The sequence below is a fragment of the Macadamia integrifolia genome, unplaced genomic scaffold (genome assembly GCF_013358625.1).
Source record: "Macadamia integrifolia cultivar HAES 741 unplaced genomic scaffold, SCU_Mint_v3 scaffold_198A, whole genome shotgun sequence".
NCBI lineage: Eukaryota > Viridiplantae > Streptophyta > Magnoliopsida > Proteales > Proteaceae > Macadamia > Macadamia integrifolia.
In genome coordinates, this window is record NW_024870639.1 from 664,034 (window position 1) to 681,762 (window position 17,729).

Genomic DNA, 17,729 nt, shown 5'->3' on the forward strand with positions numbered 1-17,729 from the left:
TGATTTAGGGATTCATCTTCTACACTCGATTTATGGATTCAGCTCCCACATTCGAATTAGGGCCGTCAATGGTTGAATGCTGCAAGTGTCGACCCCAATCGCTGCTACAATCATTGCCTGTTTGAGAAGAAGAGAAACAGAGGTGCCACAAACATCCTCTTTCTAGGGTTCAAAATGAGAACAAGCCTTTTTTATTCATATTTTGTTTTAGGGTCAAAAAGGTAAATTTCATTTGTAAACTAATTGTGTTAAACTTTAGGGGCACGTTTGCCATTTTTGATTTTTTAAGTGGTTTCTGAGATAAAATATAAAAATAGGTCGTAAAGACTTCATCCATGGGCGTGTAAATTGCATGGACTTTCTGATGAATGGCCCTACTTTCCATCAATGGGTGTGTAAAGACTTCATCAACCCCCCACGGTGCCAGTGGATTGCCCTCCCTCTAATCGGCCCACTCTTCAACTTGGATCAGGGTCTTATCATATCTAACATGATGCTTGTTTGTCCTAAAGACCCCGGGCTACAGGCTATGGTAGGTTCGGTCAATTGGTAGGATCCAGAATAATATCGGAACGGTGTCAGTCTTGATCATTCCAGTTTTAGAAGCTTGGTATACAACGTTAATCCAGGATTGACCCATATATTACCGGTAGGATCGGTCAATTTTAAGTAATTTTTTAATTTTTGATGATTTTTACCTCTATTATGATACTGATATCGATTTCGTATCAGTCAGGTATCGGAATTTATCTCAATCGATACGGATACAACACGAACAATACGTGTCAGCCAAAAACAACCAGTGTCACAGTCTCAGCGTCACCTCTTTTGGCTTTTAATTGAAACCAGCGTCACCTTCTTATTTTCCATCTCTTGCAGAGTCACCACTTCTTCCGCTCCACCCGGTATGGATACGCTCATCCAGTCTCCGTCCCTACCAAAACGACCCTGCTGTGGCGGAGATCCTCTTCCCATCGAGTTTTCGAGGTTTTCGACACCGGAACAGATGGATCATCTCTTAGAAGCCTTTCTAGGGCTCTCAGATTCCTCCTCCTTGTTTCTCGACATCTCTCTCGAGCGGCTTCTAGAATCTAGGGCTTCTGATTCCGAACAAAACCTTATGATCGAGAAGGCTCTTAAGCTAGGTTCTGTTCTCATCGAGGCCGGTAAACAATCCGCTAGAAAGCGTGCTTCCCAGAATAATTCGATAGTTTGGGCCCTGCCACCTGATCTCACTCTCAAAGTAAGGATTCCTTTCTCCTTTCTTCTTTTCTTCAAGTAAATTGCAATGAATACATCTCTATGTCTTTCCTTCAATTAATTTAAATTTATTTTCTGATGTTCTCCGAAATTGAATAAGGATTCCGTCAATACATTTACTTAGTTGCAATGTGATGCATTCAGAAGTTTAATCCTTCAGTGATCGTTCTTTGTTAGATGCTAGTTTGTTAACAGAAACTGTAGGTAACTTGCTGCTTCTAGATTAAAATTATGGTAAATAATTTAGTGGACTGTCAATAGAGAATAATTTCCTGAACTCAAATTTGATTATATTTTATGGTTCCATTCTGCACAAAGGATAATAAGATAGGGTGGATGGACATGCGTAAGTATGTAGTTCCGGGATGATAGCATTTATTTGTTTTTCAATACGTAAGGCTTAATTTATTGGTTGAGTAGGTGAAATAGTTGAATTAATGCTCAGCGTATTACCTAAGTTAGCATTTTGGAATATTGAGTATTGCAAGGATGTTGAGCATTTAGTTGGATAGAAAATTTTTACTTTGACTGTTATCCTAAGACTCGTGAGTTACTACTGCATAATTGAACGTCTTAGGATAACAGTCAAAATTGAGTACTCAGTCAGAAAAATATTTTATCACATTTCAAGCAATTACATTTACCTTTTTTTTTTGGGTGTATGCGAAACTTCACTGTAATTACTTGCTGCCCATTGCATTTTAGTGTTGAAGCTAATTTTTTTTAAGGAAACTCACTAACTGCTTCTTAATTTTTCTTTCTGATATGAAGGTATTTTCCATACTTGATACAAGAAGCCTGTGTTATGCTGCGGCAACTTGTTCAATGTTCAAAAATTGTGCCATGGAGCCATTATGCTATACAAATATTGACTTAACATCAGTAATCCCAAAGGTCAATAACGCAGTTGTGTCTGCAATGATACAGAGAGCAGGAAAAAACCTCCAGTAAGAGTCCTTTATCTGAATACTATGGTTTGATCCATTCCGTTTGTAGGTTAGATTTAAACTACTCTATATTTTTGGTGTCATGAGTTATATGCCCATGGCTGTCATTTTTTTGTGATATTCTCCTTACTTTTTGTCCTTTATGAATCCTTTGCATCACTAGTTTGTTACTGTCCTACAAATTTGTTTCTTGAAATGCTATTATGCTTAAGATATATTCTTGAATTTGAATAGATTTTGAGTGTCGTCCTCTGCATAACAGATTTTTCCTCTCTCTTTTCAAATGGGGCAAAGCTAATGAACTCATTCCTATATTCAGGTCTCTCAAGCTTGGTATATTGCCAAGCCCAACTCCATCTCCAGGATATTCTCAACCTATGGTTTTTAGCACCAAGAATTCTGTAAATGCATCAGGTTATTCTTGGAACAATAAGAAGTCGAGGCAATGTAAAGAGTCATGTGTTCTTACAAGATCCTGTCTGACATCTTTAGGTGCAGATGGTGGTGCTGCTGGGTATGGTTGAGTACTTGTGCAAATTAAGATTCTGGTATTTGCATTGGCCCAGGTCTTTAGTTGTCATTTTGTTTTTTTCTCATTTTGTTTTCCTATTGGAAGGGCTTTGTTGAGGAGATTGCACCTCTACAATATTGACAGAATGGACAATACAGCACTTTGTGCAGCATTATCAACATGTCCGTCACTCCTGGATCTAGAAATTATCGGACTGTAAGTTTTATTAAGCTGATCATTGAATCCATTACGTTAATTGGTTTGTTCAAGCATCAAAAAGTTAAGAAGCCATTTCCTTTGGAGGACTGATAACTGTTGCTTTTATGAGATACTATTATACTGGATGGCTGTTATTGTATATAACATTGTACCCACTTTTGTCCGTCTTCATTTAAACGATTGTATGTGTGTGAATCAGTGAATGTACGTGGATGAACTGACTTACTTGTTTTCTTACATGTGTTGTAAAATGGAGAACTGAATGTTTCTTTTCTGTCTAGAAATTATTTACATGCCAATTATATGAGTCATTGCCATGAACTTGTTGAAATGTATTTTATGCTCACTTATAGAGATTATGATTGTGAAAGTTTTGAGGGTTTTGTAGAACTGCTACTACTAGATTATATCATGTTTCCATGTATCAACTTGTTGAAAGATATCTTCGACTTAAATTCTCACTTTGATGAAAAATTAATTCTGAAAACAAGCCAACCCTACAATGGTGACATAAATGAGCATGCTCATAGATCTTGTGTGCTTTGTTGGACCTGTATTTGGACCTCAATTTTTTTTTATGGGCCATGGGCTAGGCCTTGGAACTCTTTTTAGGTTTGCCAATGGGCGTTTATGGATCTGTTTCTGGACAACCCATGAGCCTAATTACTTGCTGTTTTAAACAGCTATATTGGGTTGCTTAGATGTCAATTAATTCACTAGTATCTAATAAATCATCCAGGATATGATTTGATTTAATACTGAGTAGGAGTATGGGCTGTTGTTTGGTGTATTGGTACAATATTGCTGCCAGCATGATGATGCAAGTTCGAGTCTCAGGGCTGCAATTTCATGCAAACTGCTGAGGTTAGGACCAACTCCGGTTGACCCCTCCCAGGACTCTGTGAAAGTGGGAATTGCACCAGGTTGTGGCCCTTTGCAGGCCTGAGTTGCAGTTCTTCCACATGAAGAAGATTGCTACATGCATACAAGAATGGTATTTCATGCCATCCTTCAAGTTGGGAAAAAGGCTTCGTTGAGATTAATGCCAATTCATGATAATGAAATCTAGTGACATTCTTACAATTTTTCTATCACTTTGACTTTTTGTTTTTTTTTTTTTTGGTGGAGGGTTGTAGGGTGATGCAGGGCAGGTTTGGGAAGTCTAACACAAGTCTTCCTTTGCTGTCCCACTGCCTCCTTGCGGTTAATTTATGAATCCCCATTGTGTTTGAGGCTATAATTTAAGATAAAAGTGGGGAAATGGGGACTGGTAGAAATGGCATGGGGGAGAAAGAGTGTGGTAGCATAAGAGGGAAGAGTTAGGGAAGAGAGAGGGGGCTTGGCTTCACGCCATCTTGGATTCACTCCAAAGTTTTCAGGAATCACTCATACTGCAGAGAATGGGAGAAATCTCACATGTTCAACGTCATCTTCATTCCTTCATTCATTGTCTTCCCATCATGAGTACAAAGGCCTTACAACGGTACATCAAAACGTTGTTTCCTAAAATAACTACTCATATAACTTACATATTAAACCTCTAAACGGTTGTTTCCAAAAACAACTACCTATATAACTATAACGTATAACAACACAAAAAAAAAAAATATAGTTAGGCCCCAAATAAAAAATGCAACAAAATAATAAAAGAACTACCCATAATGCTGGTCATCTAGCCATAGTGAAGTGACATGTAGCTGCATATATTTGTGTCTCCTCTGGTTAGTCCTAAATCCTAGATGATGTCCTTATCATAGGGTTTTTGGTTCAGTAAATCTGATTCAGATTATTTGAAGGAGTTACATTATAAGTTGTATTTGAATCTTTTCCTTCAATAAACCTTATTAAGTCCTAAGTACTCTTGTTAAATTTATTTTTCTTCTCTTTCATTAGTACGTACATGCATGTGGCATGCCTAGTTTTCATAGTTCATTTTTGGGTCTCTCTATAAAATGTATTTCATTCATTTGCTGTTTTCAATATCTGGAGTTGATGCCCCTATTGGCAATGATGAATCTTGAAATATGCATTTGTATGTCTGTCTTTTTTGCCTTGTTGAATCCTTACTGGGGGTTAAGAAGAGACTTGATACTCTTGACTGTGGTCTTCTGAACAGTCACGTTGAGCTGAGGCAAACGTTGGAGTCTGTGAGCAAAAACTGTCACTTCATAGAGCGGTTATTCTTTGAGTCTTCTAAAACAGGTGTGAAATATTCTGTAGGTGGTCTTCTTTCCATGATCCAAAAATTATTATCTCAACTGTTTAATTTTTCATTATCAGGTAGAGATGACAGTTTGAAATCTCCAACATGTGTGGATCTTGTAAATGGTTGTCCCCATCTAACTTCATTGGCTCTTAGAGGATTCAAGCTGCATGATTATAAAGTCCGTATACTTGTTAAGGTATGTTTGTATTTAATTAATAATTAATATTTATTACAACAGGGCTTCAAAGCAGTGTTAGAGCTTACTATCAGTTGACTTCCCAAAGATGACTTTTAGATACGCGAATACTTGTCAAGTTGGTTCTACTAATCTTTTCCAAATCAAGGTTTATCACATTGAAAATTTAGGCTCCATTTGGTTGCAAGAGAATTTGAAGGGAAGGGATGTAAAAAAAAAAAAAAAAAAAAAAAAAAAAAAAAGGTTACTTTTTTAATCATAATCCAACATGATTGTATAAAGTACTGAAATTTCTTACCGTATTTAGTAATGATGCTTTTTAAATGTAACTTATCTATTGATTTTCAAATCCAAGGGATTAGATGCAAAGTAAATCGAATTTTTATAACCAAATATGGAATGATTTTGACTTGGTAATATAATCATGTGGGTGATTATTGAGTACAGAAGTTTCTTTTTTAGTTTTGTAAATTTCACTTCCCTTCTCTTTAATTTCCCTTGCAACCAAACGGAGCCTTAAGGAATCATGATGAAAATTTTATTGCTTAATGCATATGATTAACCCATTATTATTATTATTATTGCTTAATGCATATAATCCTCTTTGTAGGGATTTCGCCAGCTGAAATCAGTTGATTTTTCAACATCCTATTCAATCACAGGCACCTTTTTAAGGTTTGCATTTCCAAATTTCACAGATATTGCCACTGACATTCCTAAGGTTCCTTTTTAGAGTTGTCCCAACTTAAACCTTCGTTTCTGGATTTTATTAGGAATCTTGGTAGTGGATCAAATGGAGGTCAACTGGAGGTTATAATCTTACGTGATTGCATGCATCTCAAAGAAGTGAATCTCTCTCTCTCTCTCTCTCTTTCTCTCTCCACCCTCCCCCTTTTAAAAGTGGAATATTTAATTTCATGTCTTGTGCAGATGGAAGTTGCTCGGTTTCTTGCAGCAGTTCTTGCAGGGGACTTCAAATTTCTTAGCCACCTTGTGAGTTCAAACAAAACCAGCAACATTGAACTAGATCTGTTTTGTGTGTCTCTCTCTTTTTTTTTTTCCCTTTTATTGGAATCGGACAAAATATATTTGCATTTTTCCTGTATGTCTGCTGACTCTGGCCTTCACATAGGACATATCCAACAGGGAAGGTCTAGCTGGAGAGGCAGATTGGTATCTAAGAACCCAAAGCCCAAGGTAGCGAGTCCTTGTGGGTTGATTTTAAATATTCTATGCAGATTGACATCTAATATTCTTTCTCTGACAAAATTTTATGCACCTTTGTAGTATTATTCCTATAAAGCGTGTCTTGGAGGAAAGGCCTGAGATCTGCTTCCTAGCTGAATTTCCTGATGAGCCAAGGTTGGTTTCCTCTTCAAGTCATGATTCATGATCTGAAAAATTTAGCACACTGACCATGACTTTCAATACCTTGTTTTGTAGCTATATTGAGATAACTGACGGTGATATAGACAGTGACTTCAGTTTGTCATTGCAATTAAGTTTACCATTTACAAGTTCATCAGAAGGCAGCTATAGTAGCGATCATGGCAGTGGCAATGAGGATGGTCGGGATGTGGGTTATGTAGTTTATGAGGAAAGCTCGGACGAGGTGGACATTTTGTCTATCTAGGAAAGTTGTCAAGGATGCTATGAAGGCTGACTTTGAGTCTTCTAAGATAGGTAGATCTATCTCCCTCCCCCCCTCGTTACCTCTGTTGCTCAAAGTGCATCTTTAAACCTGTTGTACTTTTGTCTTTAGGCCTTGGTATTCTTGGCGAAAGCTGACCACTGGCCCTCATCATGGTGGTATTGTTGAATAGTTTGTGAAGTCTACTATGGAATCTTCACCTTTTTCATGGTGAAATTCAATAATTCACGGAATAAAATGATCATGAATAACTAATGACTGAAAACCCTAATCGCTCCTGTATAGTGATCACCACCATCCAGACTCGCCCATGTTGCCTTCAATGGCTCATGCTTTGCCAAACTTGATTTTGAAATAAAAATAAAATTTATTTGATTGACCTTATTTAATAAGACACAAGATTGACATTATGCTAAGATATGTACTATTTTTGTCTGTATAAAGTCGAGGTTTTTAATGGAATGAATACAAGATGCACTATTAGGACCAATGAGTGATAACAATTGATGTGTATCAACCCATTCAGCAGTATTGGTCCAATATATGGTTGATGGTATCATCTCTTGTTCTCTTTACTGCAACATTGTTCAACCCAGTGACTCCCTCCCTCACTAAGGTTAGTTGGGTGCTCGTCCAAACGCCATATCTTCTAAAATCGGTCCTTTCTCAGCTATAATCTTGAGAGTTATTGATTGATAACTAATTTTGAATGTAGCAGACCCCATTCGGTTGGGGGGAGACTCTGTGAGTTAACTAGTTTTGAGGTTGTGATGCTCCTGGTGTTAAGAGTTCTGTTTGACATCCAGAAATGAAACTTCATTACGTGATCAAAACCCCACAGATGTTCTTATTCCTGGGTTATGTAAAAGAACTTGCGTCTTGGATTTTCCTAATCATTTGAGGGCTTCTAGGTATTTTTTGGGACTTGCTCTGTTGAAGTTGGGTTTTAAATTCAATACGAAGAGCGTGTTATGTTTTTTTTTTTTTTTTTTTACCATTTCCTTGCAACTTGCTGATTTCAATGGGATGTCTATGTTGGAAGAGAACCCAATAAAAGGAGCTACATAGAGGGAAAAACTTTAAGCCATACAATTGTTTTCATAAGTTCATACGCATTCAAAAATCTTGTTCTGTACATAGTAGGCCTTGTCAAAGTTCAAGATCAGTTCCCTTTTCACATGCTGTTTGGAGTGGTCTAATCAAAAAGCTAATATACATCTAGTAGCACATCTGAAACTTGAATGCATATACTTATGCGCATGTGAGGCAAATCAAGTAACAACTAGATGGTAAGGTTGTGGTTATTAAAAAATATGGTTATCCACCCTTTCCCTCACCCCCACCCCTTCCAAAATAAATAAATAAATAAATGTTGCTGTAGGTATTTTCCTTTTCCTTTAACAACAGCATTGATTTGTATCTTCATAATCTTGCCCATTCACAGTATCTAGAAGTTGACTCGACAAGATAACTACTTTGCTTGCTACACCTTCCAAGTGCTTTACTATTTCGGATACAGAAGAGGCAGTGGGTCTGTACTTATGGCCAGCGAAGCAAGGAAGACCTACAGTTCTTGGTGTTCTGCGGGACAATATAACCTGATGGAGTCTATAGTCACATTTACTAAAGGAGTGCTGAGTTTGCATTTATCTAAGAGGCATTTTCTAATGTAAATCAGCTCAATTTGTTTGTAGAAATCGTTGAATTTTGATCCTTGTCCAAATGTGTTGGATTCTGTAACTGGGGGCTGCTGCTGGCCTTATGCGCCATATGTTCCATTGATCTGTTACCATTCTCATTGACGTGTGTTAAATCTCTCAATATATTGGCTATAGATTTCAAGTTTGAATGCAGCATATAATATTTTGGCAGACAACTCTATGTATTGTTTCTTTTTTTTTTTTTTTTCCTGGTAAAAATGGATTGTTGCTTCTGAAGCATGTGATTTGGTTATATGTTAATGTGTTGGACCTACAAAATGGTCTTCATTTTGCTGCAGCCTAAAAATATATAGAAATGGTGGTTATTTTTCATGTGCTATAGAGAGCCCTTATTACTGATTGATGGGAGGCAGGAGCTGAATAACCAATAAGATTAAGAATGGGAAAATGTTTTCTGTGGGACTGTGGCCCCCTTGCACCCCCAACACTTGGGGTGAAATGACCATCCCATGCCCCATGAAATGGAAAATAATGCTTATGTGAATACTTTCTCATGCGTGAGAATGTGGCAGAGGCTGTGCTTCCTCATAGAAAACATTAGCTCATAGGATTGTTCTCTGTGGGGAAGGGCAGCCTGTGCCCCTTGGGTAGGGCTCCTCTACTGTGCAGTAGAGGCTGCAACTCAAAAAAAAAAAAAAAAAAAAGGCGTTGGATCTGAGCTGTTGCCTCTATTGATCAATAGAAGAGCCAGATCCCCCCTACCTCAATGGTCTCTCTCCCTCCTCTGCCATATAGGTCACTTCATATGGGGGAGGAGAGAGAGTAGTCTGTGCTCCCCCACTCCCCCCACAGAGAGTATTATCCCATAATATTTTAAAGAAGAAATTGGCGTGTGTCTATACTTAAATAAGGCAGGTGCAAAACGACTGTGCCTGACACTGAAGATGTCTGCATGCATTCTCCCATTGGTCAGGCCTACTAGAGTGTACTGACGCCAGGAGGTAACGTTCTTTTGCCTTCTGGTACTAATTGAGATTTGTCTGCTTCCACTTAAATTCATTTAAGCTTATTAAGTTACTGGATCATTTCTGTGTACTTATACATATCACCCATGGCTTTCTCAGGGCTGCAATTTTTCTCGCATAAGTAGTCTGTTTTTTGATAAAATCTCAAGTAATCACCCATGCGTACAATGGCATTAATGGTCGTATATTGCGTTAAGTACCAAAATTTTTAAGATTTGGCCCTGCCATTATATCTTTCCATTAAGGTTTAAACAGAACAAAATACTAAATCTTTTCCTTCTCTTGGGAAAAAGATGAGAGATGGGGAGGGAAAGGTGCAATCTTTGGTCCATATGCTTCTGCTGGGGTTCCCTTTCATCTCTCCTAGAGGTGATTATTGGATTTGTGGACAGTGCCATGGCCATAGATGAACCTTGCTGTTCCTTCTGTGTATACTTGAGTCTCCTTGGCCAGCCTATCAAGAAATTGAACAAATCATCTTCATTATGAGATTATTACAGAAAAAAAAAAAAAAAAGGAACTAATACACAGACATGAAAGAGCACCAACGTTTTTCTGACAGCTTTACTCAAGATTGAAGCTGACACAAAAGTCTTGCCGTCGAGGTATCTGTTCTCCCCTTTGATCCTCTGCTTGATCCTGGCATCTAACCCTGCATCATCCACTGTTAATGGTGAATCTGATGCCTGCAACTCACAAACAACAAATATGTCAAGGTCAGTGATTCTTGCTAAATTTTGATCTACTCAAGGAAAGAGATCATCTGCAGGTGATATACCATGACCCATCCCCAAGTATCAGCATAGGATGGAATGTGAGCTGAGTAAGGCACTACATCTGCAAGTAGAAGACACATTTTAATGTGTCATAGAGCAATCATTAATTAACATGGAAAATAAAAAATAAACGGGAAGGCAGTGATTGATCTATCTGTGATGTTACTGACATTTGAAAACCTGTCTTAAGGTGTTGTAAATGCAAGAGAAAACCTCAGTATGGCTAAGTACACCAGCTGGTCCTGCCTGTAGAAACATAAAACATGAACCACATTAATGCTCAGCTTGTGTGTGTGTCTATGTGTGTGTGGAACACAAACCTGAGTGACGCAAATGCCTCCCTCAGAGAGTCTAGGTTTAACAATGGATTCGTAGAACGATTTAGTGTAGAGTTGGTAACAAGGTCCCCCCTCTATTGGGTCTGCGAGGTCACCAATGATCACATCAAAATAATCTTCTCTGTTCTCAAGCTCAGCTCTGGCATACATTTCAGAAAGAATTTCTGTTAATAACAAGAAATTAAGATAAATAAACCATGAAAATTGAGAAAGAAAGTAATGAACCTGGCATCATTAATAACAAGATGGAGCCTTGAATCACAAAAAGCTTCCTTGTTTACAGAAAGGTGTGACTTGCAGAAATCCACTACTTCCTAGACAAGAAAACAAACCAAAGCGTAGGATGTGAAGCTATTGACAACTGAATAAAAGGAAAATGAGTTCTATCAGGAGGGTCGTTACCTCATCAATGTCACACATGACCACCTTGTCAATATTCTTGTGTCTCAGGATCTCTCTTGCAGTGGAACCTTCTCCTCCCCCCATAATAAATATGCTCTTTGGACTGGGGATAAATAACCCAGAAAGGGAATTATTTTTATTTATTTTTTCATTCAGTTAATAAGTAATTAAAATTCAAAGGGAATGAGGAGAAGAAGAGAAAGTACTTTGAGTGGTGAAGGAGTGCTGGATGAACAAGTGACTCATGGTAGATGAATTCATCTATCTCTGTACTTTGAAGCTTTCCATCAATAACTAAAGCCTACAGCAGAAGTTAAAAGAGAGAAAATCAATAAAAAATAAAGAGTAGAAAGTAAGAAATTTTGTCCCAAGAATAAAGAACAAAAATTCATATAAAAGCATTCACCTTTCCAAAGGGCTTTGTATCCAAAAGTGCAATGTCCTGGTACTGACTAGACCCTGTATGCAAAATACTGGCAGGTTGTAGAGAGAGAGAGAGAGAGAGAGAGAGAGAGAGAGAGAGAGAGAGAGAGAAAGAGAGAGAGAGAGATATATATATATATATATATTTATATATATATTTATATATATATGAGATGGGTTATTAGAAAAAGAGTTGCAACTGGTAGAAAAACCACCACAGCAGAAAGAGTTACAACTGATAGAAAGTTGTTTGCTTTCTTTTTTCCTTCTTAAAGCTTCTTCATAATTTTTTCTTAAGAATCTTCATTTGTAATAGAAATGGGTTCATTACCACACACATGCACCTTCACCAAACTAATTAAAACCATCAAAGGGAAAGCTTTCCAGACATGTTCATCATGAACGTAGCAATATAGGAAATTAAGAAGAAAAAAAAGAGGATGGAAAGGAAGAATGTTTTAGTTCTTGACTCTTGGTCAATTAATCTCTGGGAGAACACTACAGAGAAGAAGAGAAGAAAAGCATGGAGGAAGTAATTTATTTGAGGAGCAATGTTGATAAATATACCTGTTGAGAGCAAAACACCATCTCAAGTCCTGCTCAATCTCCTCTTCATACCAACAGCTCTTTCTACGACCACCCTCCAATGAATAGTGGCCATTCCCATGAACTCCATTACCATTGCCATTGGAACCAGAAATATCACCCATTTCTTCTCACTGAAACCAAAGGGACAGAGACACAATCCCAAAGTCAAAGCCAGAGAGAGAGAGAGAGAGAGAGAGAGAGAGAAGTGGTGTGGTTGTAGTGGGCAATGGAAGGTGAGGAGAGGGGCGTGCATAATATAAGGAGAGGTGGTGTGGTTGTAGCAGGGAAATCGAAATGGGTTATGATTCTTGGTTGGAACTTGAGACTTGAGAGAGTAGGAAAAGCCATAATTGGAAATGCATTTTTGAGTGGGGTCTTCAATACCACCAAAATTTTTTTTAAAAAAAGAAGGGAAAGACTTGGATTTCGCAAACCCAAAAGAAAGGGAAAGACATTGCGATTTCTGAGGTTGATTCGGATTTTGACCCCCCCCCCTCTCTCTCTCTCTCTCTCTCTCAAATGCATATTAACAATAATGCAAGGCCATTTCATGTTAGTATGTCACTAACATGTCACATTAAATTCCCATATCAAAAAAACATGTCACGTAAATGATATATGAAGTCATATGTTTGCTCCTCTCTAGCTCTCTTTCGATCTTCTCCAACGTGCTCTTACTGTATATGGTTCTATCGTCTATGGGATGTAAAATGTTGAATATTATTACATTAATTGTTCTAATTCATGGTTTGGATTTTGAATACTTTCTGAACTAGGGAATCCCATGTAAAGAGGACAACTCGTCTTCCACGTGGTGAGCTAATCTAGTCTCTCTCATATTAATGGTATAGTTTAGAAGTTGGTTATGTTGATGATGATTCATGACTAGTTCTCCTAAGTCATATCCCCATATTCCTCATTCTTCTAGGTGTAGTAGTGGGATATATATTGTTGATGTGTATGCATGTGTGTGTGTTGGGGGCGGGGGCTAGAGTGTCCTGGGACAGTTCCCAAACAGGTCTAGAACCCAACAAAATAAGGAACCGATTGGAATCAAAGCTGCTACCACTTGTTTAAGAGGTATTTCTATTTATTAATTTAATGTTAGTTAATATATAATAGTTATAAGAGTTATATGTGCACAAAAATCCTCTGGCGGGAGGCAGTGAGTGGTAGTATACATACGACGACTATGGTGTGTGTCAAGGCCCTCCCATCCATTGGATCCAAAAAAAAAAAAAAACTGAGATTCAAGTTCATGACTCACGGAGTTAGGGTTAATTTCATATTATTAATTTAAATAATTTGAGATTTGAATTTGATTTGGTATTAGTAATTTTGGATTTATTTGAGTTTGTGTGCTAAGAAATGAAAATTGATTATTTATATATATAGGAATTTTTATTTGAAACTTCAAGAGTACCCAAAACCGTTAAAGAATCGAAACATGATCACCCAGCTATTGAGCAGCAAGAGGTCCTAGTTTTACGATCATTTAATAAACAGGGTCGTTCTGGGATTGCCCTCCTTCAGATCAAAGCTGGAAAAAACCCGTCTCAATTACCCAAAACCATCCCGTTTGCAGATAAGGTGGACCCTTGCACCCATTACCTAGAATCAACAAACAATTCTTTGTTAACAACTACTGTCCAAATGCTATGTGCCTATTGGCTATTGCTGCCACTGCAAACTTCCTTGAAAGCAGTTTTGGCTACAAACTATATAGAAGGCCTTAGTGGGTTGGTTTTTTGGTGGGGGTGGGGGCGGGGATTTGGTGGCATGATTTAATTTGGTGCACGATATCGAATTGGGTATTGATCAGTTCAAAAATCAATATAATATCGATATGAATTATGCCCTTACTGTGAAAGCTCTTGCTATTAGATTGGCTTTGATTACAGTGTATCAACATGGAATCTTCAACATTGTTATTGAGAGTGACAATCTTTCTATTGGAAATCTACTCAACCAGCACAGTACTGCAGCACCTTGGCGGGTTCAATCTATCATCAATGATTGTCTCTTATTGTGATATAACTTTAGTTCTATGTCTTTTTCTCATTATCTTAGAGAAGCAAACAATGTTGCCGATGCCTTTGCTATAGTGGGCGAGAGGTTACAACAGTTTTTTGTATCTCTATTCTTAAAAAAAAAAATTTAATTTTTTGACATTTTTACCCCAATTTATAAGCAACATGCAAAATTGATACGAATTACCTGATCCTTATTCCATCAATCCATTGGGTTATCTAGTTGGGATTTCCACAACAAACATGACACATCATCATGGTGAGGTGTGAGAACCTTAAAGAGGGATAAAAGGTTTTGCAGCTTAGCCAACAAGCAAGGAGTGGATATCGCGCAGTTGTGCAGTAGTAATGGCCTGCATATGTAGTGTTGGATCCACCTCCATATCACAGAGATTGTACTTGGTGTACGTACTTGATTGTCCTGGTTGGGGTGTCATCAGCCATGCCTGCCGTATTGGCCGGGTCTACTCTAGAATGTACACATGCGAAAAGCATAGCATAGTGATCAGATCTCAGCCATTGAAATTTGAAAGTGATGGGGTCAATCCCTTGAACAGTACTGATTGATGAAAAGGCAATAAGGCTCATCAAAGATGATGAAACTCTTCTCATCACATAAACAACAGAAACGTTTTCGATTTGGGTAAACCGGTATTATATAAAAGTCTAGTAGTAGTGGGATTATGGTACGAGCCTACTACAAGGTGGTCTGTCATATGTCATATTATGATGACTCATGACTCATGAGACGAGGGAATCATATGACAAAGATGATGAATATGATGGTGATGATGATCATCACCAAGAATTGAAAGTAAATATGATGGATGGACTGAAGGGGAATTAAGGTGATATGATGTGGTTGACGAAGTAACCAGGAATGAGAGTGAGTGAGAGAGAGAGAGAGTGAGAGAGAGAGAGAGAGAGAGAGAGAGAGTGGAATCAGGAATTAGGGGTAGGGGGCGTGCGGTGGGCATCATCATCATATTCTCTTCCCCAAAGATAAACGGCGTGCATGGCAGGCCTTAAAAAAAAAAAAAAAACTACCTGATTGCGTCAACCCTGCATTGCATGTCTGCATCAGCATGGGACCATTGGGATGCACAAGGACAATTGAGAGGAGTCTATTCTTTGTATTTCACAGGCCCCCCCCCAAAAAAAAAAGAATCTAACATAATGTGGATATATTTTCTCATGCTCTCTCTCTCTCATCTTCATCAAGTGAGAGCATGGTTTTAGGCATCGAAGGATCAGTATCAAGTATTGGTAACGGATTGGATAGAAAGATGGTATTAGTATCAGTTGTACTGGACAATTTTCCCTAAAAACAAACACCATAGGATATTTTGACAATTATACTCTCATGTCCGGATCATGAATCATTGATATTGGTGCCAACCAATACTGATGCGGTCAATTCGAGACCAATACCTAAAATCATAAGTGAGATTTGTACTAGAATTTAGCCATTGAGTAAGTGACACCATTCCCTTTACCTTTTATTGTACAAAGTTTGTTCCAAGTGCCCTTGGCATTATTCCTGAGTCTCATTCGACCATTAGGATCTTTGGATTAAGAGATTCTCTTTTCACCGTAAGGCGAAAGAAAACTCAATCCCCACATAATTAATAAGCAAAACAAATAGAAATTAAGAAAAGGACTGGGCACACTGCTAGCTAGCCTAAAACTAGCAGCACAACCAATGAGACAGGGGTTGGAATGAAAAAGGTATTATTGTCATTTTCAAATAGGAGGGAGAGAAAATAACAGAGACTAAGAACCCCAGCAGCCCAGCCTTTTCCCTATAAATCGTAACCAACCCCTTGTTCTAAATTTGTAATCCCTCTTTGCCCTTACAAAGTCCTTAATCCAAAACCATCTCTGCTTTGGACAAATGAAATGTGCACTAAGATCTACTTCGGACTGCTTTTATCAGGCTCAAGTGGGACCCACAAGTGGTGATCTAAGATTGGCATAAGCATGACGTGTGAAGTTTCAAGTGAGGAGGAGAGAAAAAGGGGGGGGGGGGTTACCATGAAAGACACATATTTTGATTTTGGATTTGGAAGATTTGTGTTTATAGCGTGGGGAGGATGGGATGGGTTGGGGTAAACTTAAGATTGAATTCATGCACTGCACGCCAAACATGAAATGAAAATCCTTCTCAATACAGACTTTTCACAGCAGAGATCTTTTGGGGAAGGAGAGACTTGTGGGACATGAGAAGAGAGGGTGGTGAACTATGATTATTATGATAATGGAATGATGGTGAGTAAGAATGACTGACTCCCCCAAGTCACCCCCCACATCTCCACCCGGGTTTTTGGCAAAAGTAAATGATGATAGCCCATTAACCATAGTCCATAGCCCACCCCCACCCTATTCCCTAAAGCCCCCAACCCCACACTACTCCACTCAGCCTTTTCAAGTCATATCAATGGCCTTTTCTCTATCACCGCCTTAATTAAACCTAGATTTAATTAATGAACCATTTTAATGTAAGTTTCACCTTAATTCATCATTATGGTCGAGCCCTCCACTCGTTGGATGTTCACTGCACTTCACTACCTCACAACAAACGATTTTGACGTTTTTTTTATAGTGTTTCTTACATCTTGACAAGACTAGGACCGTTTCCTCCCATCAATACCATCGATCCTTTGTCTTTGTGATCTGTCATTGGTTTCTAGCATTCTTACACCACTGTAAGATTTGGGGAAAGACATAATGTATGCAACCTTACCCCCACTTCACGAAGAGGGTGTTTCTTGACTTGAATCTACAACCACTAAATTAAAATGGAGCAACTTGGCATTCCTACTTGAGTAGTAGACAAAACTTGACTTGTTTATTTGGGTTTTTAGGGTTCACCTGGGCTGAGTTGGGCCAAGACTCATTTTACCCTTTTGAACCACTGAACCAAGGACAGTCTATGTATACTCAATGAGACACCAACCCATGGATAAAAATCGTCTGTTTTTCTAATCTCTGTTTTTCTTGTGTTTTTCTAGTTGCAGAAGATGACACGTGTCATCAACGGTCAAGATTAATTCAATTGGGTGAGGATTATTACATTCAGTTTGGTTTTTAATTCAATCTTGGCCGTTCACTTAAAGTAATGCCACATGTCGCCTTCTGAAGGTAGCAAAACAAGAAAAACATGAATGAAAAAAAACAGACGATTTTTTTCCCCAACCCATTGGGGGACCAAAACAATCAGGTTAACATATATAAGACCATATATATATATATATATATATATATGCAATTTAACCATCTTATATCTAAGGTGCTAATGACGGTCACTGGGGCGAAGCAAAGTAGTTGTTAAAGATAATTATTAAGGCAACTTGTGCATGCCACAATCAATTACTATTGTGTTCAATTGCAATTACGGTTTTGAGCTATTCTTAGATGAATCAAGTTTTCCTGAGGCCATAGTGAACGAGAATTTATTCATTGCGTGGCATCAAGACTACTTGAGGAATCGAAAGAG

The 17,729-nt window shown here is 38.1% G+C and overlaps 2 protein-coding genes across 6 annotated transcripts; one reads left to right on the forward strand and one right to left on the reverse strand.

Annotated features, from left to right (window-relative positions):
* The first annotated feature begins 864 nt into the window (after window positions 1–864).
* On the forward strand, window positions 865–8,866 carry LOC122071243 (F-box protein SKIP17-like). Of its 5 annotated transcripts, none has more exons than XR_006138121.1 (13): window positions 865–1,243; window positions 2,032–2,207; window positions 2,527–2,721; window positions 2,824–2,934; window positions 5,054–5,139; window positions 5,218–5,339; window positions 5,950–6,014; window positions 6,113–6,185; window positions 6,270–6,332; window positions 6,472–6,536; window positions 6,627–6,701; window positions 6,783–7,022; window positions 8,442–8,866. XR_006138121.1 is itself a non-coding variant. In XM_042635566.1 (12 exons), exons 1-12 carry the CDS (start codon window positions 908–910, stop codon window positions 6,970–6,972), a joined length of 1,557 nt encoding a protein of 518 aa, XP_042491500.1. In that variant the 5' UTR covers window positions 866–907; the 3' UTR covers window positions 6,973–7,255. The 5 variants fall into 5 exon arrangements, 1 of the variants encoding a protein (XP_042491500.1); XR_006138122.1 differs by having other exon boundaries at window positions 8,510–8,866; XR_006138123.1 differs by lacking the exon at window positions 8,442–8,866 and adding an exon at window positions 7,102–7,255.
* Window positions 8,867–9,844: 978 nt separating this feature from the next.
* Window positions 9,845–12,433, reverse strand: LOC122071251 (thermospermine synthase ACAULIS5-like). The gene is made up of 10 exons (XM_042635572.1): window positions 12,183–12,433; window positions 11,599–11,665; window positions 11,399–11,493; window positions 11,193–11,295; window positions 11,016–11,104; window positions 10,773–10,929; window positions 10,623–10,698; window positions 10,455–10,513; window positions 10,226–10,362; window positions 9,845–10,130 (listed from the first exon to the last, which is right to left on the reverse strand). Exons 1-10 carry the CDS (start codon window positions 12,323–12,325, stop codon window positions 10,040–10,042), a joined length of 1,017 nt encoding a protein of 338 aa, XP_042491506.1. The 5' UTR covers window positions 12,326–12,433; the 3' UTR covers window positions 9,845–10,039.
* Window positions 12,434–17,729: the final 5,296 nt, after the last annotated feature.

Excerpts from the sequence above, each read along its gene's own strand:
- LOC122071243 (XM_042635566.1), top strand. The coding sequence starts at position 908 with ATGGATACGCTCATCCAGTCTCCGTCCCTACCAAAACGACCCTGCTGT. Across the intron at positions 2,208-2,526 it reads AGAGCAGGAAAAAACCTCCA|GTCTCTCAAGCTTGGTATAT; the intron begins GTAAGAGTCCTT and ends TCCTATATTCAG. Across the intron at positions 6,333-6,471 it reads TCAAATTTCTTAGCCACCTT|GACATATCCAACAGGGAAGG; the intron begins GTGAGTTCAAAC and ends GCCTTCACATAG.
- LOC122071251 (XM_042635572.1), bottom strand. The coding sequence starts at position 12,325 with ATGGGTGATATTTCTGGTTCCAATGGCAATGGTAATGGAGTTCATGGG. Across the intron at positions 11,105-11,192 it reads TCATGTGTGACATTGATGAG|GAAGTAGTGGATTTCTGCAA; the intron begins GTAACGACCCTC and ends TTTCTTGTCTAG. Across the intron at positions 10,930-11,015 it reads CTTGTTATTAATGATGCCAG|AGCTGAGCTTGAGAACAGAG; the intron begins GTTCATTACTTT and ends AATGTATGCCAG.